At 31.1% G+C, this 26,821-nt stretch overlaps 3 protein-coding genes across 3 annotated transcripts; 2 read left to right on the top strand and 1 right to left on the bottom strand.

Annotated features, from left to right (window-relative positions):
• Positions 1–851: 851 nt before the first annotated feature.
• LOC130441604 (gastrula zinc finger protein XlCGF46.1-like) lies at positions 852–4,798 on the bottom strand. The gene is made up of 3 exons (XM_056775352.1): positions 4,092–4,798; positions 3,855–3,902; positions 852–2,187 (listed from the first exon to the last, which is right to left on the bottom strand). The coding sequence occupies exons 1-3, from the start codon at positions 4,393–4,395 to the stop codon at positions 971–973; spliced, it is 1,569 nt and encodes a 522-aa protein (XP_056631330.1). The 5' UTR covers positions 4,396–4,798; the 3' UTR covers positions 852–970.
• Positions 4,597–14,210, top strand: LOC130441605 (glycerol kinase). The gene is made up of 7 exons (XM_056775353.1): positions 4,597–4,889; positions 6,542–6,874; positions 7,342–7,524; positions 7,642–7,901; positions 8,786–9,102; positions 13,471–13,606; positions 13,776–14,210. Exons 1-7 carry the CDS (start codon positions 4,859–4,861, stop codon positions 14,049–14,051), a joined length of 1,536 nt encoding a protein of 511 aa, XP_056631331.1. The 5' UTR covers positions 4,597–4,858; the 3' UTR covers positions 14,052–14,210.
• A 2,117-nt stretch (positions 14,211–16,327) lies between these two features.
• Positions 16,328–23,603, top strand: LOC130441846 (uncharacterized). Its single transcript, XM_056775658.1, has 3 exons — positions 16,328–16,373; positions 21,066–21,149; positions 23,425–23,603. Exons 1-3 carry the CDS (start codon positions 16,328–16,330, stop codon positions 23,574–23,576), a joined length of 282 nt encoding a protein of 93 aa, XP_056631636.1. The 3' UTR covers positions 23,577–23,603.
• The last annotated feature ends 3,218 nt before the right edge of the window (positions 23,604–26,821 follow it).

Below are 26,821 nucleotides of genomic sequence, written 5' to 3' on the forward strand. Positions count from 1 at the left end.
CATATACGAAGGCATTAAACAAACAATGATCTTTGGAATCACAGAGGCACATAAGCTTAATACCATATTCACTATGTTTATTCTTGATATACTGCTTAAAAGAACTCCTGCCATGAAAACCTAGTAGCATCTCATAGTAACACGAAAGATATTCCTTCCCGTTCCATCTGCTGCAAATAGCCCCGCAGCACCTTCATGACCACATAACAACAGAAGACAAAAAATGTTTTTAGTTCGGTTTTATCGATGTGCTGTACAAAGGTGGAGGTATTACCATAATTTGAACTCAAGTCGATGATCTTAACGTTGGTTTGTTCTAATATTATTTCAAAGAATATTGTCAGAAAATAGTAAAGGACTTCATAGGGAGTTTATCCGTTGCTGTATTCTTTTAGGCTCGGCTGGCTCGGTTTTTGCACATTTGAATCTATTGATTATATCATTTCCTTCTTCTTCTTCACTGTCCGAAGCTTCATTTTCAGATCCAGTGAGGTGATCACTATGCATACTTAAAGCATCGCTTAAATCAGCGTCTTCTTCTGCATTCACACTCTGCTTAACTTCTTCATAACTATTTAGTTCACTCAGATGTTCCACATTATATTCCAGTTCTTTTTGCGTCAATGAAGGCAGCGCCATTTTAATTCCCGCACTCTGATTTAAAGTCACTCAAGTGGTACTGTGGGGTGATAAGACACTCCAATCTGCTACCAGCACAAAATGGTTCTATAAAAAAAATAATTTCCTCTATTTGTTGTAAACTATTTATAGTTTGCCCGAAATGAGCAGCCATAGAGAATATTTATGATGGGGTGTCACAATACCCCACGATACTTTTTCAAATAAAACACTTTTTTCCATTTCCCATTTTATTATTGCTTCTTAAAATAACAAAACAAAAGCTAAACAAAATTCCAATATTCTTAATGAAAATAATACTTTCTGGCGTTTGTTTTTCTCCAGTTCGTAGTCATCCAGATTTTTCTTTTATATGTCTGGGCATATGTAAATTCAAACTTCTTCTAAAAGAAAACCGTTTTAGGCATATATTACACTGATATGGTTTTTCTCCAGTATGAGTACGCAAATGGTCATTCAAGTATTCTTTACGTGCAAAACATTTTCCACAAATGGCGCAGGTGAAAGATTTGTTTCCTGTGTGGATGTGTGAATGTCGTTTTAAATCTTGCTTCTGTTTAAAACTTTTCGAACAAACGGTACATACAAAAGGTTTATCGCCTGTATGACTCAGAACGTGATAATCCAACATTTTCTTCTCGGTATATGCATTGGAACAAATATTACATTTAAACGGAGTATCGCTTGTATGTCGACGAAAATGATACACCAAACCATATTTTTGTGTAAATGTTTTAAAGCATATTCCGCATTTAAATGGTTTCTCATCATTATGACAGTACATATGACGAGTTAAATGCTGTTTCAGCCTGAATCGCTTCTGGCAAATATTACACTCAAAAGGTTTTTCTCCTGAATGATATAGAAGATGACGCTTCAAATCTTGAGGATATTTGAACATTTTAGGGCATAGTTTACATTTATAAGGTCTCATTTCAGTATGAGTAGCTAAATGTACATTTAGGTTAGATTTAGGAGAAACAAGCTCCCCACAATCAGTGCAATCAATTGACTTTGGATTACAAGAATGACTATGTAATGCCGTTTCAGAAAAGTATCTTTTCAAGCAATAGTTGCATTTAAAATATTTTTTCGAACAATTTAAAGACTTGTGAACATTCAAACTATCCTTAGATTTGAAATATTTTGAGCAAAAATCACATTTAAATAATTTTAAGGAAGAATGGCTAATATGATGACGTTTTAGACCATACGCACTCTTACATATTTTCAAACATATTCTACATGTATGATTTTTTTTATGATAAGTTATGTGTCTATTCAAACTTGCTTCCGATTTGAATTGTCTCAGGCATACTTCACATTTTGGTACTCGTATAGGTACACTTTTCTGAGGTTCTTGTTTTATTGTAAAATTGTTATACTCAATGTCAACTTCATTTTTTATTTTTGTTAATTTCTTTGTTTTATGACTGAAACAGTGTACAGCTATTTCATGTTTCAATATGCAAATCTCTCCACAAAAAATGCAAATAAAAAGGCTACGTCCAAAGCAGTTCTTTTTTGTCTTAAAACTTGAAGGCAAATCTGCAAAAAAATAAATATATATGTAATGATTTAAAAAATCAGTTTACAATGTAAAATGTACAACTTCCTGCACCATATATTCTAATGAAGTCTATTTTAATAAAATATTTTTTCTACTACCGTGTGTAAAGTAGATTCTTTAGGCACACTTTTGACTGCGTAAAATTTAATGCACTAGTCTCCGTCTCCATAGCGTAGTAACTAGAGTGAGACTTGCATACTTGTTTTTGTACTTATTGGGTAATAATTACTTTTAGGTGACATTTGTGATTGGTATTTCCGGCGCATGCTGAAGAAAAGAGTTGACAAAACTAAGAATCGGAGATAAAATTTAATAACTGTAGAAACTTCCATCTTAATATTAGTATTGTTAATAATTGAAATAATCTGTTGTTTTTTTAATTCTTATGAATTTGGGTTAAATTGTTTAAAACATTGTTAAATATATAATAAATTTTAATAGGAATCAATAAAAGCGTTATAGTTTCTTCTAAAGAAAAAATAAACTTAGTTACCCACTATTGCATAAGGGAAATTACTATTAAACTATTAAACTTTTGATAAAACTTTCGGTTATAGAATAAATATTTTCTCATTATTTCAATCATTATAGAAATAAGATATATAAGACAAGGATATAGAAACATTATGCTCAATCCTCGATTAACTTATAATTATATATTGAATAAATGTTTACTATTCACTGATTTTGTTTTTATTTTGAAAAGCCTCATTGAAAAATGTACATTTGAAATTTTTTAAGCTAAGCCTAAGACAAACGTCTTCATTTTTAGAAGAGTTCTTAGTAATATGTAAATTTAAAAATTTATCTCTTGCACTTGTGGGAAAAATATACTTCTCCATAAAATTTATGCAACTCATATCAAAACAGCATAAAGCTTTTTTAATATTATGTACATAATAAAATGTAACTATTATAAATTGTCTCTCAAATTCAAAGTTAAAAATGACAACTTTACAGGAGAGCAATAAAACTGTGCTTCACCAACATAATACATTTTTTTTAAATTTCTAAACATAGATCAATTTCAAGATTTTTTTATTAATTGACTTTCAATTCTCTAACGAATGACATTTAAAAATCAAAAAGGAATTTTTTCAACTTTCACAGTGTTAAACTTAAGAAATGTTATAAATGGAATTGATTGTTTGATAAAAAAACTAGAAGGAATAAGAGAAAATTCGGAAATTGAAAATAAGTGAAACAAAAAAAAACATTATTTTCAGAAAAGTGTTTATCCATTTCTTGCATGTAAAACAATCTTACATTGTCAACCCAAATTGCCTTCATTTCATTTTGGTCTAAATACTTCCTCATATGAATTAACCTCCTCTTTATCTCTTCCAGATTATTGCATTTGTTGTGCTCCTAATTGCCTTTCATTAATATCCCAGAAGTTTTCTATGAAATTGTGTGGCATAGTATTTTCCACAGCTTTCAAATAATTTCTGACTCCCTGTGTATCACGAGGTCTGGCATTAACAAGAACTAGTCCCTAATAAATGGATCAATCTATAGGACTAATAAAAAATACAATAGAACTTATTTGCAAGATCGTAGGTCTATAATTTTTTACTTCCTCTGTAATATGTTAGTGTCCTTTACTTTGTAAATAAAAATAGATAAAAATCGAAATTTAACTTACAAAAGTGAGTCATAAAGTGCTTCTTTCTTTTTCCAAATGATGAAAATCCTGAAAGAAGGAACATGCACATGAATAGTGACAAAAATTAATATTCCATATTTTGTATGTAAAAATAAATTAAACATACAATATGTAATATGTAATATATGTATGTATGAATTAAACATTGATTTATGAATTTAAATATTTACATATTATATTTGGTAATTGGTTTTCCAGTATATGGCCTTTACTTACTTTTTCTACATACTGGACAAACATTCTGTACATAGTGTTGATGTCGAAATAGCTGTGCCTGCCTCTTACACACATTATAATTGTTAGAAATAGGTTCTACGTTTTCAGTTTTAATATTTATGTTAAATCCGAGACCATCAGGATCTTTCGGATCCTCAATTTCTGCTTTTACTTGAACTAAAGTATCATTCAATTGCTGAAACTCTTGTTCTATTTCTAGGAACTTTGATTTACTAAACGACGAAAAAAATTTTGTACTTCGTTTTTGGAACAATAGAACTGCATCTTCACTTTTAATTTCCATTTCTACATAAACCAATTCATATTTCCTTAAACCTACAGTAACTAAACTACTTAACTAGATGCATATTCCACTTTGACTTTTATTAGGTTAGGATAAGGTTGTCATAAATATACCACAGAAATACAAATATGAAGAGTTTAAAAACATACTTGTGACACTCTGAACTATTCTGTGGGTTATATAGTACAAAGCCAAAAAAGAGAAAATAAATTTAGGTTATGGTAACATACGGTTTTAATCATTTTTTGATAAACAAAAATAAAAGTTTATTCTACAATATATTCACATTCAGTACTCTGTATTCCATTTTAATTTGTTTATCTTAATACACATTTACAACGAAATGATAAGAAATAGTCAAGCTCTGAAGGTCATCATGTGGATTAGTAAGCTTTTGCACTGTGTTCATACTGGAAGGATTACATAAAACGAAAAAAAATTATTAGTGTAAACAACGGTTAAGATGGGTCCATTGGTAGGAGCAATAGACGAAGGTATGATTACTTCAGGGATTTCTATTCAATTTACTTTTATATTTTCCTTACAAATTGTTCAGGTCTTAGAATAATAGTTATATTCTTGTTATCCATAGTTTAGGTTTGATAAATTTGAATGGATTGTAAAATAATCCATACCATAAAAATAACCAAAAGCATAAATAGGACTGGTACACTATGATTCTATGAGCTACTGCTATTATACTTTACTTATAAAATGAAAGAGTAGATACTGTTATTATCCTTTTATGGAATTTATATTTTGTTGTATTTGTCAATAAAACATTTGATTCAATTTTTTCACTAAAATTAATCTCTTGTAGCAGCTTATCATTTTGGTTACAATGAATCTAAAAGAAGTCCTAGTTTTTTTTAAGATGAAACAATATGTAAACTTAAAGTTGCTATATTCTATTTTTAACTTTTATATTATATTTATGCATTTATTTGAATATTTTTTCTAAGATGTCAATAATTTTATACTATACTATATTCATTGCAATAATGAAATTTGTGTTAATAACTAAAAAAAATGGAACTCTTTAAGATAACAATAAAAAAGTTTTTATGAGTTAGGATTGAACCCATGACCTTAGAAATTTAAAAAAATTACAAATTATTTACTGTATTTCCCAAACATTATCAGTTTTATAAACAAACAAAATCTAAAGATCCTTAATAATTGAGAACTGTCGAAATATATTTAAATAATGAAAAGTATTCTACTCAATTTTTACAATTTATTGGGTATTACAATATCTCAGATTACATTAATAACAAATAACTTGAAATTTGAGTATTTGAGTATAACAAGTCACACATTGATTGATCTACTTCATTGTAATTTTATCATTTAATGTGTGGGGAATGGAATCTTCCAATTTATAATTTTTCAGTGTCAATTTTAAAACTAATCTAAATTCTAATTTTACTGATTCTTAGTTAACTTTCATATTAAACATCTTATTTTTCATTAGTATTATTACCACAAATCTGAAAGATAAAAAGTTCGGTAAACATTTGAATGTATATAATCATGTGAGAAAACCATTAAATACCTATTTTATGTTATATGGTTTTTAATAATGAGAAACAAATAGAAAAAATTCAAGGTCATCCAAAAAAACTATGTTAAAAATAATCATCTCTTTTATTGGCACATTTCACACACTAGTTATTAAAAAAGGTGGATAGACATACATGCATGTTATGTAACTAATTTATTATAAAAAGGTAGAAAAATATGAAATAAAACTATATAAATTCTATCTATATGTATTGGTGTGGTAAATAGATTAAAAAAAGATATTTTGATTGAAAAAATAAATATTTGTTCTTGCTGAACAAATTTTTATGTACACCAGACCCAATAACTGATAATTACAGTGACTGATACACATTTTGATAAACAATTTATGGTCTTTAATGCTAACACTCAGTGAAATCATATTATTGTTAGTATGGGTCTAGTGGCAGTAAACAGTGTATTTGGTAGAAATATACCAACAGTTCCCAGGAAGTTTTTATTCTGGAATCTATTTTAAAAATGAATTTTTCTCCATATTTACTTTATTAATTATTTCTCAACTAACATGTATTTATAATTTTATAAAATGGTTTCATCTCTTCACTTCAGCTATTTTTTACAGGCACATCAAGTGCTAGATTTATCCTATTTAAAGCTGGTACAGCGGAAGTAGTAGCATCTCACCAGCAAGAATTATCTCAAATACATCCACAAGAAGGATGGGTTGAACAGGATCCTATGGAAATAATTCGGATTGTAGAAAACTGTATTGAAAATACCATTGACAAGTTAATATCTAAAGGTGGAAGTGTTAATGACATAGTATCTGTTGGTATTACCAATCAAAGAGAATCAACAGTTCTGTGGGATAGAATAACCGGTGAACCTTTGTATAATTCAATTGTTTGGTTAGATGTACGAACTTCCTCAACAGTCGATTGTCTTTTGGACAAAGGTTAGCTTAATTTATCATTTACTAAATTAGCATAATATTAGGACTTTTCATAAACAATTACTCGAGTTCAGGTAGATGATTTATCAGATAATTGTGGATCCCAACCCAAAACGAAATTCAGATCACAATTTCCGACCGTCGCGCTCAATTTTCAGTGGAAATTTCAAATTTAAAACATGATTCACAAGAACTTTTAATTTTTATTACTTATTTTTGCGTTAATTCCTCCATGATAATTATTTAGTTGTATAATAGATACCAGATGTTTAATCATTGTTAATGAGTAGTTATCCTATCATATGACTAGGACCAGATTAATTTCCAAACGGCAATGAATGGGATTTGAATTAGTTTCCAAAAAGTCCTTGTGTAGTATTTTCTAAAATAAGAATTAATACATAGAAGTAATTTAGTTTTTTGTTCATTATATCTAACTTAAATATATAATTGCACTTCAAAATTTTTAGTGCCGAATAAAACTAGAAATAAAAACTATTTAAAACCACTTTGTGGCCTACCCTTATCTCCGTACTTCAGTGCAGTCAAGATTAAATGGCTACAAGAAAATATTCCAAAAATCAAAAAAGCAATGGCTGCAGGTACCTGTATGTTTGGAACCATTGATTCTTGGTTGATATGGAATCTAACAGGTAAGAATTTTTAAAATTTAAAATATACCTGAGTAAAAGCAAGTTTCACTTCCATTCAGCTCTAATCTTCTTGTATTAATAAATAAGAAGGTTATACCGTTTATATATTGATTAAAGGTGGAAAAAATGGAGGAATACATGTTACAGACGTAACTAATGCATCGAGAACAATGTTAATGAACATAGATACCCTAAAATGGGATCCTGTACTTATAAATTTCTTTGATATTCCTAGTAATATTCTACCAGTTATCAAGTCCAGTTCTGAAATTTATGGAAGTATCTGTAAAGGGTCATTAAAAGGAGTGAAATTAGCAGGGTGTCTAGGAGATCAGCAATCAGCTCTTGTTGGACAACAGTGTCTCAGTAGAGGACAGGTCAGTACTAACATTGTGATATATTTGTTTTATTATCTAATTATATAATATATATTTTCATTGACTAACTTTTTATTTTAGAGTCATAATGATTAAAATTTTTTTTAAAATATTCACAACTTATTAATATACAATGCCAACATGTTATTGCCAATGTTTTTCTTGCCATCATTTTGATGTTATGAAAGCTTATATACTTTCATATCAATGTTTTTAGCTATCCACATTTTAGCCAGATTTTCCTTACCAAGGAATAAAAATTTATCTTTGGTTGCTGAGTCCTTGTATGATATAGTCAAATTAATATTTATTAATTTTAGAAATATAAAATGTTACTTTATTCTGAAGTGTTTCCAGTTCGATTACTTTTCTGGTTAATCTGTCTTCATTCTTATGCCCATAACGCTTCAACTGTTTCTTAGTATTTATTTCAATTTTTTATTCTTGTTTTGCTTCTTTTATAATGTCCCCATTCTTTATCTTATCCCACTTAGATTTCTGCAAACGTGTTATACTTAGAACTGATATTTTATTATTATTTATATTCCCACTTTCATATCACATATCTATATTCACATGTTCTGGTATTATTTTCTTTAATGCATAGTAAAGTTTTGACAGTGTTTATCCATGAATTTTACATAGATTGTATCAAAAATATTGATGTTGCAATATATTCTCAATCAATATATGGACCAATAAAAAACCGACAATCATCTTTGGCAGTAAAAGAAATCCAGAAAGTGAAATCTAATATGGGTATCCTAAATTTAAATTAATATTTTTCATTAGTAAAAATATACTTATGTTACCTCATGCCATTACATCAATTGAAATGGCTTAATTTGCAGTTATTATCAACCTACAGATCAGTTCTATTGTAGGCTAAAGCAACTTATGGGACAGGATGTTTTCTATTATATAACACAGGCAACTATAAAGTCAACAGTTCTCATGGTTTGGTAACAACTGTCGCTTACAAGCTAGGACGCAATAAACCTACCATGTACGCACTAGAAGGATCTGTAGCTATCGCTGGAGCTGCTATGAATTGGTTAAGGGATAATTTAACCATTCTTTCTTCATTCGGAGAAGCAAAGGAAATTGCTGAAAAGGCAGATAGTGTCCAAAAAGGAGACGTTTATTTTGTTCCAGCCTTCAGTGGATTATACGCTCCATATTGGCAGCAAGAAGCCAGAGGGTGAGTTTAATTTTTTACTATATATACAAAACATTTATTTCACTTAGAATTAGTATTATACCTAAAATCTGTTGTTTATAATACCCAGATTTAACACAAAGATTTCAGCTTCCTATTTAGCACTGAATTCTTAGCAAGTTTTAATAAAACATTATAACATCTAAAAGTGATATTTTTGGAAATGAAAAACTTTATGGTTTCTTCTTGTAATGAGTCAATCACAATATTATATTCTTTTCAAACTATCTTTACTGTTCCTTTAATTATGTGAATATGTTGTCACTCTCAAAAATAAGAAAAATTAATATGTCAATTCCCCACTTTCTCCATTCAAGTGTGATTTAGGTAGAGAAATTTAATTTTTAAATACTTTTCCTCCACTCTCTCCTGGAGAGAACATTATAATTAATTTGTCAACTGTGATTATTTTTATACTCTGCTCAATAGCTGCAAGATCATGGCTAGGTCACGTGGAAAAATCATCAAGTCACTGCTATAACTGCCATTATTGTACCATTGCTAGTTAACCAGTAGACAACAAGTAGATGCTGATTTTTCAAGCAGAATTATCCTAAGCACATCAACACATTTTCAACTTGATGGTTTTGTTAATCTTCAAAATTGCCATGTTTTAGGCTTGCAGAACCCACATGTCATTGTTGAAAAATAATTGTCATGTCTGCCACTATTGGACTGGTCAAGCTGTGACTGTTATTGATGCTTCTACATGTTAGCATAGTTATTTCTGTCGACATTTGATAATATTCATGTGGCCAATATGTAAATTAACCAAGATTATTCCAAATACTATGCGTCCTGAGAAGAGATGCAATTTCTACTTGAAAGGTTTCATGTGCATATATTCTCTTGAGGCCATTTGTCTGTTATATTATTTCATAAATTGGGTTACTTTTGGAACACCCATTATTATGAATTCAGATCTTATCTTATTATTAACAAACGTTGATTTTATTTGGAAATAAATGAATCAGTTGGTTGGTCGAGTCTGAAGATAATAATTGAAATATGTTTGGTTACATAGTAGAAATTTATGGTTTATTCATTTCCTTTGATTAAGTGTTCAGTAAACACAAGATAAGTAAAAACAGAATGTTATGATTACCTGAAGTAAAATTAATTATGGTAGTATAGAATTTTATGCTTATCAGCTTGAAATCACGTTTTTCATTGTTTGTTTCCAGGTGAACATATTTTTGACATGATTTCATGAATACATTTTAACTTGTTCTTGATATCAAAAAACAAATTGTTTTATATTAACATTCCTCTTATTTTTATTTTTTCTCAAATAATTGAATGTAATTTATTATGTGCACAGATTTAGTTAAAAGAGATAAAATAATTTTATAGCTTGAAAACCTGAGAATATAATAATATCTGATAAGAGAGGATTACAGGGCAATATCATAAAATAATATAGATGAATATTTAGATATCAACATATGGATACTTAATCCTCTTATATATAATGATACAATGCCTAATTTGGCACTAAAACTATATTAACAATAAATCTCTTTTGAATAATTGATAAAAAGTGATATTTTTGGAAATCAAAAACTTCTTTATGATTTTTTTTTTGATGAGTTAATCGCTATATTATGTTTTCTGCAAAAAATCTTTTCTGTTCAATTAATTATTGTGGCTATGTAGTCACTTCCAAAAATAAGAACTAATATGTCAATTCCCCACTGTCTCCAATCAAATGTGATTTAGGTAAAGAAATTTCATTTTTTAATACTTTCCTTCCACTCTCTTTAAGAGACAATATTATAATTAGTCAACTGTGATTACGAGGATGTTTTGATATCTAGTTAACCTAGACCATGCATAAACAAAATATTGCATTACTATAGCAACGAACAATAACTCAGTGTCAAGTTTGACGTCAAAAAAGTAAACCAGAGTTAGCCAATAAATTAGAAGAAAAAAAAAAGAAATGAAAATCGAAAAATTGGAGTGTCGAGCCATCATCAAGTACCTGTATTTAAAAGGGTTAAGAGGGTTGAGATTTACGAAGATATGCTTAATACCCTTGGTGATCAATGTCCTTCATATGCGACCGTGAAAAATTGGATTGCAAGCTTCAACAGAGGTAAATTTTCCATTGAAGGTGATGACTGATTGGGAAGGACGGTTTCTGTGTCAGTCCCCAAAAAGATCGATGCAGTTCATGACATGTTTTTATCAGACTGTCGAATTGGGCTAAAACGGATATCTGAAGCACTGAATATTTCATACGAACGCGTTCATCATATAGTTCACGTCAGTTTGGACGTGAGAAAAATTGCTGCAAAATGAATCCTGAAATGTTTGAATGTTGACCAAAAGCGTGCAAGGGTTCGCGTTCGCGTTCAATCCGTGCTTGATTTGAAAACGATGTAGACTTCTTAAACCGAATTGTTAGTATGGATGAGACTTGGGTACATATCTACGATCCAGAGACAAAGCAACAATCGATGGAATGATGACACTCTGGTTCTCCAAGACCTAAGAAGTTTCGTGTACAAAAATCTGCTTGAAAAGTTCTTGTTTTAGTTTTTTGGGATTGCCATGGAGTAATCATGATTGATTTTTTGAATAAGGGTAGAACAATAACTGGGTGTTTTGTTTTTGCAGGACAACGCCCCTGCTCACAAATCTCATGTTGCCATGTTATTAGAACACCCCCCTTATTCACCAGATTTGGCTCCGTCCGACTATCATCTCTTTTCGTAACTAAAAAAAAATTTTAAAAGATCCTAAATTTTCTTCCAACGAGGAGATAATTAAAGCTGTGGAGGTCTGGTTTGCAGAGCAGGAAGTAACATTTTTTTGAAAGGTCTAGAAACGTTGCAGGTCCGCAGTAATAAATGTATCCAATTAAGAGGAGAATATGTTGAGTAATAAAATATTTTGACATTGAAATTTTATTTGGCTCTATAGTAGGCTAAGAATTTTTCAATATATCCTCGTATATTTATACTCCCTGCTCAACATCTGCAAGATCACGGTTAGGTCCCATGGGAAAACATCAGACCACTGCTATCACAACAAAACCACCATTCTACCATTGCTAAATAATATTATTATTGTAGATAATTAATTTGTATTTTTTTAATTCACAGTGACTGGGAAATTTACTTTTTTCAATAAATGTTCTGAAAACTTTATTGATTTCAGTAACTTATAGTAATTTGAAATATCGTATGTGTAAATAACTTTTACCAATTTGTGTGCAGTTCAATTACACTTAATTGCCTCTTTTAGATCCCAAACTTTGTATGGAAATTTAAATTAATATTAATTATTTTACCATCCTGGTATCAGCTGTATATGCTTTAATGGTCGCCAAATACCACTTCCTGATGAATAGTTTCCAGTGAGAGATGCTAAGTTTTAGAATAAAACCTAAAGCTACTTTAACAACAAAAAGTAGTATATGAGTACTACCTTGTTTAGTTTTTTTTAGGTCTTTACCTATCCCAGTTTTTGACTTTTTCATGGGTATAAAAATATTTTCATATTATTCATATTCATTTTTATTTCCTAAACAAATATAATTCTGTTAGTTATCCAAATTATTATATTCGTGGTTTCTTCTAAATCCGTATTTATTTATGCATAAAAAATAGTTTGTTAAAATGTATAATATTTTTAAAAGGATACATCCACGTTTCATTGCCATTTTATTGTTGAAGTGTTTTAACTTAATTAACAACATTCAATGAAAAGACTACACGACAGTATCTTAGAGGAATATATAATATATAGCTGAAAATATTAAATTTCCAATATCAAATGTTTTAACCCAAGTAATTTTTCCAGTCTCAGAAAATGTCTAGCACATGGGACAATTTGATATTGGATTCCTAATAAGAATGGCAATGAAACAAGTCTCAGAAACTGTGATGCAGCGCATTAAACTCTTCTCGTGTATTACCAATTCATGAAACTCATTTAGCAGTGATTTTGAAATCATTGACTTATTGATTAATAGGACAATGAATATTAAGAAAGAAATTGTTGATTATTTCGAAACTTTAACATCACTTCAGAAAAATGAGGTCTACTGGCTTTAATATATTTCCTCTTCAACTTCTTTAAACTCATTCAATGGTCACGGTGATATTGAAATAATTATCAATTGAACTTAATAATAAGGAGAATTTTATTGATAAATATCAGTTTCTGAGTATTTTTGAAGTTTGTTGAATAACATCAGAGAAAAGAAACTTTTATTGGTCAAAAATATAAATTACAACTTGAACCTGAGATTCAATTCAATTCAGTAACTAAATTACCTGAATTCAACATTAATGATTTTTTATAGTTGCAAACTGCCATAATCAAGTTATTTTTTTACAGAGTCATAGTAGGAATATCTGAGGATACAGAATCGTGTCATATAGTTAAAGCTACTTTAGAAGCCGTTTGCTTTCAAACTAGAGATATATTGGAGGCAATGAATAATGATTATGGATCACCTTTGTCAGTATTGCAAGTAAGTTAAGATGATTAAGATATTGTGAAAGTAAAACAAGCAATATAGAGAATTCTGCCACGATATGTTATGTAACATCTGAAAAGCAGAATGGAACTGAAAAGGGAATAGAAAACTTGGGCAGCTTCAGTCATTTTTAAAAAATTTCAACAAATTTATTTTATTTTAGGTTGACGGTGGTATGACTGCAAATCCTCTCTTAATGCAGATGCAAGCAGATTTAGCAGGAATAACAGTTATAAAACCTACCATGGCTGAAAGTACAGCATTGGGTGCGGCAATGGTAGCTGGTGCTGCTGTAGGGCATTGGGATTTGGAAAAATCTAGACTTGACATTCCGGCCGTTAAATGGACACCTAAATACACGGAAAATCAACGAGACATTCAATATTCTAAATGGAAAATGGCCGTCGAACGAGCTATGGGATGGGACATGTCTGTTTAGATTTATAATACAGAGCTGTTGATATATTTTTATAAAATATGAATTAGTAAAATATATAAAGTCGTTCTATTTGAGAAAAAAGATTTATATTTTTGAATTAATATTTGTCGTGTGATTCTGGTCGAAATTTATTTTATTATAAATACATAATTATGTGTGCATTGGGCTTTATTTAACATAAGTGGTTAATAAAATAAAAGTGTCCCATTTTTATCCACAATCATTGCTTAATTATTAATCAAACTGTCACCAAAATGATTTGTGTCTTAAACCCAGAATCAAAATATGGATCGCAAGTTATTGTTGTCTATTTTACCATACATTTATAAATAAAAAAATGAATTTTTAGAATATAGGTTAATTTACTGTGAGCTCTTTAAAGAAGGGACGTTGGTTGGGTGACCAACAGAATTAAAAAAGTTTGTTTGTCAAATCAGTTTGCAGTCAGTTTTTTTGTTGTGACCTGAAGGAAGTCTTAAGTCTGTTACAGTGTTCAAGTTAACTTTTGTTAAAAGAGAAGTTTGTTTTTTTGAATTCTTAATGAGTTTACACCAGTGGTGACGATTGGATGCTAGAATTAGGGGAGGGGTCATTGTAAGAGATTGATTTATGTTAATACCTTCACTAGAAAATGCGAGGAAAACTAAATACAATCGTAATTGTCATATATTGTTTAATTAAGTCATCAATACTGCAATAGTTAGTATAGTTAAACGTTGTTGGAACATAGAATTCCTCAATTAGTTTTGGATTCGTTTCAAGACACTGAAAGATCGTTCTGTAGTTGCATTGGATACAGGGATAGTCAAAACAGTTGCAGAAGTTCGAACAAATCAAGGAGTACATTCAAGTTGTGAACGTTTTCAGACTTGAATTGAGAAACCAAATTTGGCATAAGATGACGATCAGTTTAGTCTGAATCATGTTTCATTTTTGAATATACATTAATTTCTGAGGCTAAACAACAACACATGCTTCTTTGATGCGGTTTTTACAAACTGAGTTGTTCTGTAGCAGAGTAGAGCCAGCTCTTTTTTTAAATTGTGACCTAATGGAATATAGAGAAATACTTAAAACGAATTTATAAAAGCTATCAAACTCACACTTACAACAACATATTTCAAATATGAAAGTGAAATATACAAACAAATTAATGGTTGTGCTTTGGGGAGCTTTCATATCAAGTGTTCACATTCACAATCTTAATTCCATTAATATGAGTTTTTATCGGAGAAATACCCAGGTTTAATTAACCGAAACAAGATTTTTTTATGAGATACCCTATATTAGTTAAAGGTAGTTTTCACAAAAACTTTGGAATCAATCCCAATAACAGGGGAATATATAAGTGATCATAATTTTCATAGAAAGTTTCCATAATTTGATACTATTTTCATGATGCCATCTTACAAGAGCGTTGGTAATTTCAAAGCCAATCCCAAACAGTTATATTTTAAATAAAGTTTATTTTCTTCAATTATCCACCAGTTAAACTAGAACTTTTGCTTTGATAACGTTCAGGACATATTCTAGTGAAGTGTTTTTGTCTATCATCATAATATAGCCTTGATAGATACTCAATGATGATAGGGATTTTTGTATAATATTAATGCTAGAACAAATTCACTTTTTTGGTTAAACTGAATTTGTTACTTTGGACTGGACTAGCTTTTAGGATTAGATTATAGGCCAAACCTAATTCACCTTTTTGCTAAACTGACTCCTGGTTTCCTAGTTTGGACTAGACTAGATTACCAAACTTTTGACTGAAACTAATGGCTTTTTGTTAAAAATTAAAAACTATTGCTGCGTAGGTAACCAGAACATTTTGAGGTAATTCATCTTCATTATTGAATATTCTAAATTCATTGTAAGATAAATTTTGTAATTGATTTGTAACAGTAAATATTAAGAATCGTTTAGGTTACGCACCACCCCTCTCTATCTTAGCAGTCTTCAGGAAATGCTATATAACTAGTATAGAACAATTAATCTAATTAGTGTTGTATTTGTAGTAATTATTTTCTAAAATTAAGTTTATCATGAACCAATTATTAAATACTACTTAGCCCTATTTGAGACGGTTATGATTTGAAAACAATAAATAAACTGACACACTTTTCGTGTAATAAACTAACGTTGATTAAGAAAATTAATATTTGCTCATATGAATATTCTGTACCGTTTGTTTGTTTTTAGCAGATAAGAATAAAGAATCCTGAATATAGTTTTTATAAACTTAACAACAAAGTAAGACATAAAGGTGTTGTGTTAAAATGGCGACTAGATTGAATCTCACTAAAATTTTATTGGTTATTTTGGGTGAGTTATTCAAGTTTATAAAAAATAGTTCAATTATTCCTGCCACTGCAACATACAATGGCATTGAATAAAGTATATCAATTAAATAAGGACAATTATTATTATATGAATATTCTGTAGTTTTCAATGTTAATAGGTGCTAATAGACAAGTCTCAGACTCAAGTCACTCACACAAATGATATAAAATATTTCTGCTCTTAGTAGAAAAATTTGAGATAATGTGATTAGTAAGGATATACAATTAGAAATATTTGTAACTGTAACACGAAAGTTTGCCACAAAGAAAAAAGAAGGCTTCACATGCGTATCATAATAAAAACACGCTATATTAGAAATTAGAGCTTCCGGTTTTACCATTTTAATTGGATTGATTAACTTTCGGTTCGGTTTTTTGAACTAGCTTTATGACTTAAATCAAAAGTTTTGGCTAAAGAGACGGAATACGTATAGTTTTTGTTTATCAAACTTTTATTTGCATTCGAATTGGCTCACTTGACGTAAGCAGGCCGATTTTCTGGTTAGGTTAGGGTCACTTTAAATTTAATTAGGTTAAGTTTACCTTAGCACAGATTAGGTTTTAGATCTCAATTGACCGACATCTGGGGAACAATACCTTTGTCTATATGTTTTTATAATCAAGAGTAACTGAACCGGAACATCGATAAATGGAACCAAGTTCTTATCTGATTCTAAATCAATGAGGAACATCCAAAGACAATACAAAAAAGGTCGGACTATCCACATATTTAGGTAGAAAATGATTACTGCCACCAAATACCCTTTATCTTTAAATCAAAAGTTAAATTTGTTGTTAAATTCTTTGAATATGCCTTATTGACTACGTCATTCTTCGTAACAACCTTCATCGCTGAATAAACTTTCACAAATAATTTTATATCAATTTCTTTGTTTATTCTCAGCATACATTGCATTTTGAATCAATGGCCCACATTTTCGATGTCTTATATTGCTCTGACATTTTTTGAAGGTAAGCAAGTACAACTAGTTCATCTATATCTGTCACGTTTTGCTTTTCCATCCATATAAAGAACTTAGCGATTACAAAGTATTTTTCTCATCGCCTTGACAGCGGAATGTATAAAATTTCAAGTATTTATATGATTTCAAATTCTATCAATAAAAAAATATAATAGTGTAAAGTATTCGTGGATTACTGCTCTATTTCACACGTGTTTTAAAGATCTTAGTAACCACTTATACTTTAATATACTATTATAGTCATTTAAACTTCCTTGTCCTCAAAACAATCAATTTGGATTAATTATTTAAGTAACAAAGTGGTTCCATCATAAATCGTGTTACTATTTCAACTCTGGTCAAAATGTGGCACTAAATACAACATGACTATCTAAAATATTAGGCCGATTTACAGCTGTACATTGGAATTCAAATACCAATGGCCTAACTGCAATATCCCTTATCTGATATTCTGGCGATTCTTAGATTTATCTGTGATTTAAGCAAGCTGGGTTGCCTACTTTCATGGTGTGTTATACGCCGAACATACCCCTTATTTTTCAGATGAGGCGTAGCCATGCACAAATATTCTGGATCTGGCATTGCCGGATTCTTGCCCATTCACTAAAAATGCTGAACAAAATGCTAGGGCGCAAAAGTCGGTAGAACTTTGTATAATAATATTATAAGTTTCGAAGTGGACCACAATGGAATTTTAAATGCAATAGATGTTTCATCAGAAAGTAGCCGCTCTACAAAGACAGCAACGGAAGTTTTGCCAGACGACACATTTTTGGATAATCTTCTAGACCAATCGTGTTTAAAACTACGTTTCCAAAAAATCAATGATAAGATCGACAATCAAAATAATAATATATCACATTTTGATGAAGTATTACAAAACGATTAAATGGTAAAAAACAAGATTGGACAGTTATCGAAGTAGCTCCTCAGCAATACGATGATGATGAGCAGGTTTTAAACGAGTTTTCTATAAATACGAACAAAGATCAAATACTTACTGATATCAGCAACATTACCTTAGAAAGTTACGTTGATTAGGATGGGAATAACCAGTATAAATATGAGGACAGTACCGGATTTGATTTTAACCAGAATGAAGATGTGAAGAGGATATTTGATGTTCACCAGAACAGAGATGCGAGTAATGACGAATTGGACATTAACGAGGAAGCAGATGAGGGTAATATTGGATTTGATATTAACAAGAAAGAGGATGAAACTCTCAAGAGCATTAACGAGATCATCGTTAACCAGAATGAGAATAAGAGCAATAATAAGTTTGCTCCAGACTATGAGCCGGTAAGTGATTCCGGAGAATGTTTGGAAGAGGAATTAACAGATGGTAACATGGACAACAAAACAAAAAGAGCGCAGACATATCTCAAGACAGTGTGAATGATGACTAGCAAGAATAGCGTAAAACAAAACGAAAAGCAAACAAAGAAAATTGGAAAAGACAATAATCGAAGAATAGAAGAATGTGTGGTAAAAATGATTCTGTCTACATAAGAAGCAAGCACAAAATACTCAAATTTGGAGTAGATAGATCTGGTAGAAAGATAGGAGAAAAATCAATTGTCCTGCTTGCCGCAAATGAAAAAATCATTTCTGTGAATCATTTTCTAATCAAGATAGAGAAAAAATACTTCTATTATTTCGGAGTAAGATGAACTAGGACGAAAAAAGAAATACGTAATCAGAAATACTGAATACACAGCAAAAAAAGATTTTCAAAAATGAATGAAGAACAATTTAGAGGAAAGGGAACATGTTTTTATTATTTCAGAAATAAAAAAAACGAAAAGACAAGAGTTTGCAATAAATTATTTCCAAGTAAATTTCGTCTCAAGGATAAGGTGTTTGACTGGTTTAAAAACACTGGGCATGGACTGAATACTTCAGAAGATATATTCAGAGAGTATATAAATATAAATCTGTACCTTGGAACAAAAAGGGCCAATGTCCAAAATTTGAGTTAAATGCACAATTGAATTCAGGATGCGACATATAGTAATTGTTAAAAGGACCAAAGTCCTCTTATTATTAGATCAATGAAACTCAAATATTTTGTCACAGCCAAAGTTATTTACTGGAAATGCAAAAATGGCCAATTCCTCAAATTTAAATTGGGTTTCCTGTCATTTGACGAAAATAGACATTGGCCCTTTTTGTTTCAAGGTACAGAAATATAAACACAGAAAAACGGTTATTTCTAATTGGATTGTTGAATTTACTTCCGAAGACGCCCTCCCGTTATTGGGGACAATTTTTAATAATAAAGCCGAGTGTTACATGGAGTATATGAAGTACTGTAAGGATAACAAGCAAAATTATTCACATTTTCACGACATATTCCGTGAGTTGAATTTAGATATTTATAAGCCAAAGAAAGATTTTTGTGATACGTGCATGCTCGTGAGGCCGGATATATAGACGGCCGAATTTATGACGTTCTTGTTGCTAGAAAAGAATTAGCTAGGACTGAAAAAGATAAATATAAAGCTGAAACTATCGAAGAAAAGAATTACGTTGACTATCGACCTGGATGTAAAGAACTGCACTGTTGAATGAATGCCAGTGCAATTTACTATAAGAAAAAGTTAACATTACACAATTTCACGGTTTATAATCTGGAAAATCATGAGGCAGCAAATTAATAGTGGGACGGTACAGAAGGAGATTGGAGCGCTTCACAAGTATTTGTCTTATTATAAGCCATATTAATGAAAATTGTTCCAACACCAAGGCTGCAACTATCAAAACACTATCGAATTTAGCAGTAGAGAGACAACAAGTGATTTACTAAAATTTCTTGGAAAGGAGCAAGGAGGAATCCATTTCCATATAGAACAAGATTGTTGACACATGATTTTTTTTAAGATTACGCTTCAAAAAAAATGGCTTTTGAAAGTTTTAGGCCTGGAAATGTGAAGGATGATCCGACAGTGACAGATCTTCAGGTAAGGGTGTATGACCGCAACGAAAAGAAAATATTCTTCCAACTACTGCCAATGAGAATTAATTTTAAGGTACTTCAGATAACCGTTCACAAGCAATTATACAGGAACAGACTTCCAATAAAGCATGATAAGCACAAAAATGTACGAGAGTTAAAGGCATTATTACCAGCTGATTACCATTATTTTTATGGCGATATCCCTTATGCCTAAAACAAGTTTTTCTAATTACAGATTTTAGTTTCTTTCGGAAAACCATGTAAGCATTTTGTAGTGAAATTGCAAATTATTTATTATAATTTTGAGTAGAATATCCCGTATCTCAAGCTTATGACAAATCTTATTTCTTCAATTATATCAAATAAAAAAAATCTACAATTACCCGTTTGAATGAACTGTTTTTGCTTTCCCTGTTAAGTTGCATTTTCTTAGATACTTAGAAACTCTTAGAAACTTTATGAGAAATTTTACGGTGTGGGAAAAAAATAGCAATGTATTAAAAATATTATGATTCCAAAGGTGGGTTTTGTTCAGTTCCGTTGTCAAAGAAAAGCAGACGATTGGCTGGTTCTATAATATTATCAATACGGTGACTGCGCAAGTAACAAGATTCCTTTTTCAATTGATGGATGTAAAAAATATAAGACTATAAATTAATGATTCGGCTCTATGTATTCAAATGTTTTTTGCCTTACACAATAACCAATTTACCTTATCATATTTCGTTTTCAGTTCTACTTCTATCAATTTCATTGGAGGTAGAAGCTAGAAGAAAAATATTACGAGGACGAAAAACTATTAATAGATCATACATGAGTAAGTATACATTGTGTTTCTTCATTTATTTAAGCATTTATACTAGAAATAATAACTATTTACTAAGTAGATACTAAACTACTCACTATTCATAATAATTATCCAATAATACTTAACTATTCACTAATTTATGTAACAGATTCAAATTCACCCGTTACTTTTCACTATTTCGATCCGTTTACTATGGCAATAAATTATTTACTGACTTCCTCGCTGATAAACAAGCTACTATTTATAAAGAATTTCTCGGTAATTCGTTTCTAGAAAGTGGTTCTATAAAAACAAAAACAAATCACCGATTCAAATAAAACCAGCCTATTCGAGAGCCACCGCATCCGCAAAACTATAGATTCTTTTATCATAATCGAACAGGACCGGCTTCACGGTCCATGTCATGGAGGAGTTTGTAATAATATGTAATAACTTCGTTTAAATGTAAACATCTGACGTTTCCCTCTTATTCCAGATGAAAGAAATTTGGCATGTTGTAACGTTGTGCTGGGTTGAAATTTCTTCAGCCGTTGGTGGTATTCATACCGACCACTTTGCTTAATACTACTACCACTACACCATCAATTATATTCTCTGACAGATGTTTTGATAACCAAACAGTTGTCTTCGTGACCGAAGGGAAACTTAAGCGTTGAGCTGGATAGAATTTGTCTAAATAAGCAGTACGAATATCTATATCGAGTTAAAAAAAAGATCCGGTTAACTACAGAAGGATAAATTTGTTACATACAACATTACAAAAACTATCACCAATAAAATTAACTCAATCATAACACTAGAAAACGAGCAGCAAGGATTCTGATCAAGAAGATACTGCGTAAATGCAGTATTTATCCTACGATAACTGGTTAAGAAATCAATAGAAAAGAGAAAACTAGCTTCATTGACCTCACATAAGCTTTTGAGCGTATTAGAGTAGAAGATGCTATTCCTATTGTATATTAGAAACATACCTACCAATACAACCAAGACCATCAAAAACATATACTCAGACAATCAAGTTCGGCATTAAAGGTAAACAAATAAAACCATTATCAGTCAATAGCGGTATCAGAAAAGAAGATTCGTTAAGTCTAGTCCCATGTTATTCAATATAATAATGGATGAAATCATTAAGAAGGTGCGGCTAGGCAAATGTTACGGAATGGGTGACAGAAAAATCAAAATCATCTGCTATGCTATGTTGATGATACCATGAAATGTGCCGAAAATGAAGATGATGTTCAAAGATTATTAAATATATTCAGTTTCACAGGAAAACACTATAATATGACTATTTCGATTGCCAAAAGCCCATTGTTGAATAGTTATTTCAAAACTGTTTGAAAAAGAGAAAATTTGTTAATTCAATAATCAATAATATTCTGAGGGCTACACAATCTGAAGTTATAACTAAAGGTATGTTATTATCTATTGTATGAATAGTAAACAACTGTGTGAAGCACTTTACACTACAGTAAAAATTCCATCAACATATAAAGTGGACCAAAAACATGAATTTGTTATATTCTACTTAATATGTAGGTACAGTCATTGAATAAAAACTATTCCATTTTGACAGCGTCCAGGAGATGGAGGGTGACTCTCAATTCTTAAAAAGGCTTAAGACTTCAAGGAAATACTCTCGAGATCCGTCTATTTGGGAGTGAGATTTAGTCACACTCTCATTTGGACGGCCGATCTAAACGGGAGCCTCATCAAGGCACTCGCAAGAAATTCCATACTTTAAACGTACAATAGCTACATCCTTTCTATAAACGAATATAGAGCAAACCCCTACTACACCCTACCAAAACATATCTTCAAAAAGCTCTTGTCTTGTGAGCAGTTAACTCTCCGTTTATGTCGCCATTGATACAACACCCATTCAGAGCTTTCTAAATGTCATACAGTCCCGATATGTGATGGAATCTAACAATTCCTTTGCCAAAAAACCCTTCTCACTCCCCGGATCACTACTCGACGACCCCTTTCCTCAAAATACAAGAGAAAACTTCTCTATTCCTCCTTCCCCATTATTAAAAACCTTCTTGGATATTCCACCTCATCGATTGCAGGTTTTTGCGATTTTCCTGTGAACCAGCTCATCAACCAAATGGCTGACGACAGGGTATAATACAGCCGCAGCTGTACCCTTCTATCTAAATAAACAAAAGAAATCTATTATATTCTCCAAAGAACCTTTCTTTTCTCTTTTGCTCTTTTCATTCCGTTCCACATGAATTTTTTTATTTTTATACAATAACGATTTTTTTTGTTTTAGGAGAAAGTGCAGTACCACCTTTTGTTGTAGTAATATTGGTAGCCATTGGAGAAATAATTTTTGGAGGAATATTATACGTAATATTTAAATTTTGTATTTTGGATAAACCAATCAGTCCAAGATATCAAATGGCTCCTAGGGAAGAACCATAATTAGAAATAATTCCTGAAATAAGAAAAACTATATAATAAATCTATTTTCTACGTTGATGAATATTTTTTAATTTTGCAATTGTATCATTTTATTTGTAAACTACTATATATTGACTATATAGATATAAAATATATATAAAAACTTTGTCATTAAACATTTATTCAAATAATGAGTGTTGTACTACTTTGTTACCGAATGATTATTAATAAGCAGTATTATATTACGTGAGCTGACGTATTCTAAATCTAAAATAATTTCTTCGGGCTCTGGCTATATCAGAACAACCACAACGCGTTCTGGCAAACGCACAGAAAACACGATGTTTCAGGAGAGTGAATTTAAAGTTTATAAGTAGAAAAAAATGAATTCAAAATAATTTTTCAAACTCCAATTAATTTTTTTACTATGCACCACCTCTTTTTAGATAATAGCAAATAATTTTTCTGTGTTTTAAGAAAAATTTGTACAAAATTTTTAAATTTCAAAAAGCTGCTTTTTATTTATGACGTTATTTTCTCAAGTTTCTGATGAGGTGCTTGGTGTATGTCAAACTATGTCGGTATTGTCAGTGAAATATTAAAATTTGAAAGTTTTACATTGAAGTATCTTGAGCTAAGCCAATCTTGCAAAGATAAATTGCCCGAATAGGCAGTTATTCCTTATATTTTAAATAGTTACTTTTATTTCATCTTCCAATGGAATGCTGTTTAAAACAAAAGAATGAATTTGGGAAAGGCAACAGAATTTCTGTTAATTAAAACACAAGTAAAAGATATATTGTCAGCCATTTTGATGGAAGCAGTTTACCACCGTTCAAGAGCGAGCTGTGACAACGACATCTAATATTTGGAATAATGCTTATAAACGATATCCGACAACATTACAGTCGGAAGAGTGTGGGTGGATCAATAATCAAGACACATATTTCTTCAAATGGTTCGATGAAGATTAACTGCCAGCTCTTGTAGCCGATTCGATCAAATGTCCAACCGATGAATCAAGGAAACAAAAAAAACTATTTTGTTGCTATTGATTGAGTCACACTTGGAATATGAATTTTTATACAGAATGTAGTAACTCTGATAACGAGGAGGATGAAGATCTCCAAAACTTGGAAGATTTAGAGTGCTGCATTGAATCAACAGAAGTCGATAGTACTGACGAAAAGGAGTAAACTTAAAAATTGACTTATTTTAAATTTCAATTTGGAGTTGTACGTTTTGTTAAAACAAAACAAATATCAAAATCATTAAATTTTGAATAATCATGCTTCTTCATTAACACGACTGAGAAAGTATTATATGGTCTTTCCGTATGTCATATCCAACCTATGCGTCTCCCATTAAATTTTTCTGTACAAATAATTATATATTTTAAAACATCAAAATGGCAGATATACTGCGATCATGTTTTGAAAGTCAATATTTACGAGGATATATTGAAAAATTCTTAGCCTACTATAGAACCAAACAAAATATCAATGTCAACATATTCTTCTCGTAATTGGATACATTTATTACAGCGAACCTGCGACGTCTCTAGACCTTTCGAAAAAATGTTTCTTCTTGCTCTGCAAACCAGACCTCCACAGCTATTATTACCTCCTCGCTGGAAGAAAATTTACGACCTTTTTTCAGTTGAGGAAAGAGATGATAGTCGGTCGGAGCTAATTCTGGTGATGTTCAAGTAATTCAAACCCTAAATAACGAATTTTTTCCATGGTAACATGAGATTTATATGCAGGGGCGTTGTCCTGCAAAAACAAAACTCCTTTGGCCTTCCGCGTCTTTTGTCTTTAATTTTTTTCGGTAGAGTTGTCAGTAACGTCGAATAGTAATCTCCAGTTATTGTTCTACCCTTATCCAAAAAATCAATCATGACTACTCCATGGCAATCCCAAAAAACTGATACAAGAACTTTTCCAGCAGATTTTTGGACACGAAACTTCTTAGGTCTTGGAGAACCAGAGTGTCGCCATTCCATCGATTGTTGTTTTGTCTCTGGATCGTAGATATGTACCCAAGTCTCATCCATAGTAACAATTCGGCTTAAGAAGTCTACATCGTTTTCAAATCGAGCACGGATCGAACGCGATGCTTCTACCCTTGCACGCTTTTGGTCAACATTCAAACATTTCAGGATCCATTTTGCAGCAATTTTTCTCACGACCAAATTGACGTGAACTATATGATGAACGCGTTCGTATGAAATATTCAGTGCTTCAGATATCCGTTTTAGCCCAATTCGACAGTGTGATAAAATCATGTCATGAACTGCATCGATATTTTCGGGAACTGACACAGAAACTGGCCTTCCCGATCGATCATCACCTTCAATGGAAAATTTACCTCTTTTGAAGCTTGCAGTCCAATTTTTCACGGTCGCATATGAAGGACATTGATCACCAAGGGTATTAAGCATATCTTCGTAAATCTCAACCCTCTTAACCCTTTTAAATACAGGTACTTGATGATGGCTCGATACACCAATTTTTCGATATTCACAATTTCGGTGGACATCTTTTTTCCTTATTGCGTAACTCTGGTTTACTTTTTTGACATCAAACTTTACACTGACACTTCTGACACTGTATCCCCATTTTCTCATTTCCCCAGCGGCAGGTGAAACAGTATACCTTTTATTAATATGAAGTTTGCTACTTTACTGTAAGTCTGTGGAGCACTGGCTCTCAGTCTATACACATATTCATATACATCTGTTTCTCTAAGTATATACTTGTTTTCTTTATTTCTGAATACCCACATAATTACTTATAGTATATACCGAAATTTGAGTTGAAGGTACGTATACCTTTGTTATACGAAGAAAATACATATCTTTTTTATGCATTGGTGTGAATCTGTAGTAAATACATAAAAATAGTGAATTATAGATGGCGCTAGCCACGCCGTGTACACACGCACCGATACACTGGTGTGAATGACCGCACTATCTTTCACTGGAATGTTGTCCGTCGCGCCGAGGAGAAGCGTTGGTAGATCCGGCGTATATTGTTCGCCAGACCGATGACGGTGCATATACACATCCATTATAAATCATACACCACCGCGAATCCGGCAAAAAAAACGGTCCGTTGTCCGGTGAAAAAAACGGACATCTACAAGCGCTCTTAATGCTTGAGTCTAGAGCAAGTCTCTTATTTTTAATTAAACATAGTAACTTTCTGATTTATCAATTGAATATTATTTCTTTCAAAAGAAATTGCAAAACATTACATCCTTTC

The sequence above is a fragment of the Diorhabda sublineata genome, chromosome 3 (assembly GCF_026230105.1).
Source record: "Diorhabda sublineata isolate icDioSubl1.1 chromosome 3, icDioSubl1.1, whole genome shotgun sequence".
Taxonomy (NCBI): domain Eukaryota; kingdom Metazoa; phylum Arthropoda; class Insecta; order Coleoptera; family Chrysomelidae; genus Diorhabda; species Diorhabda sublineata.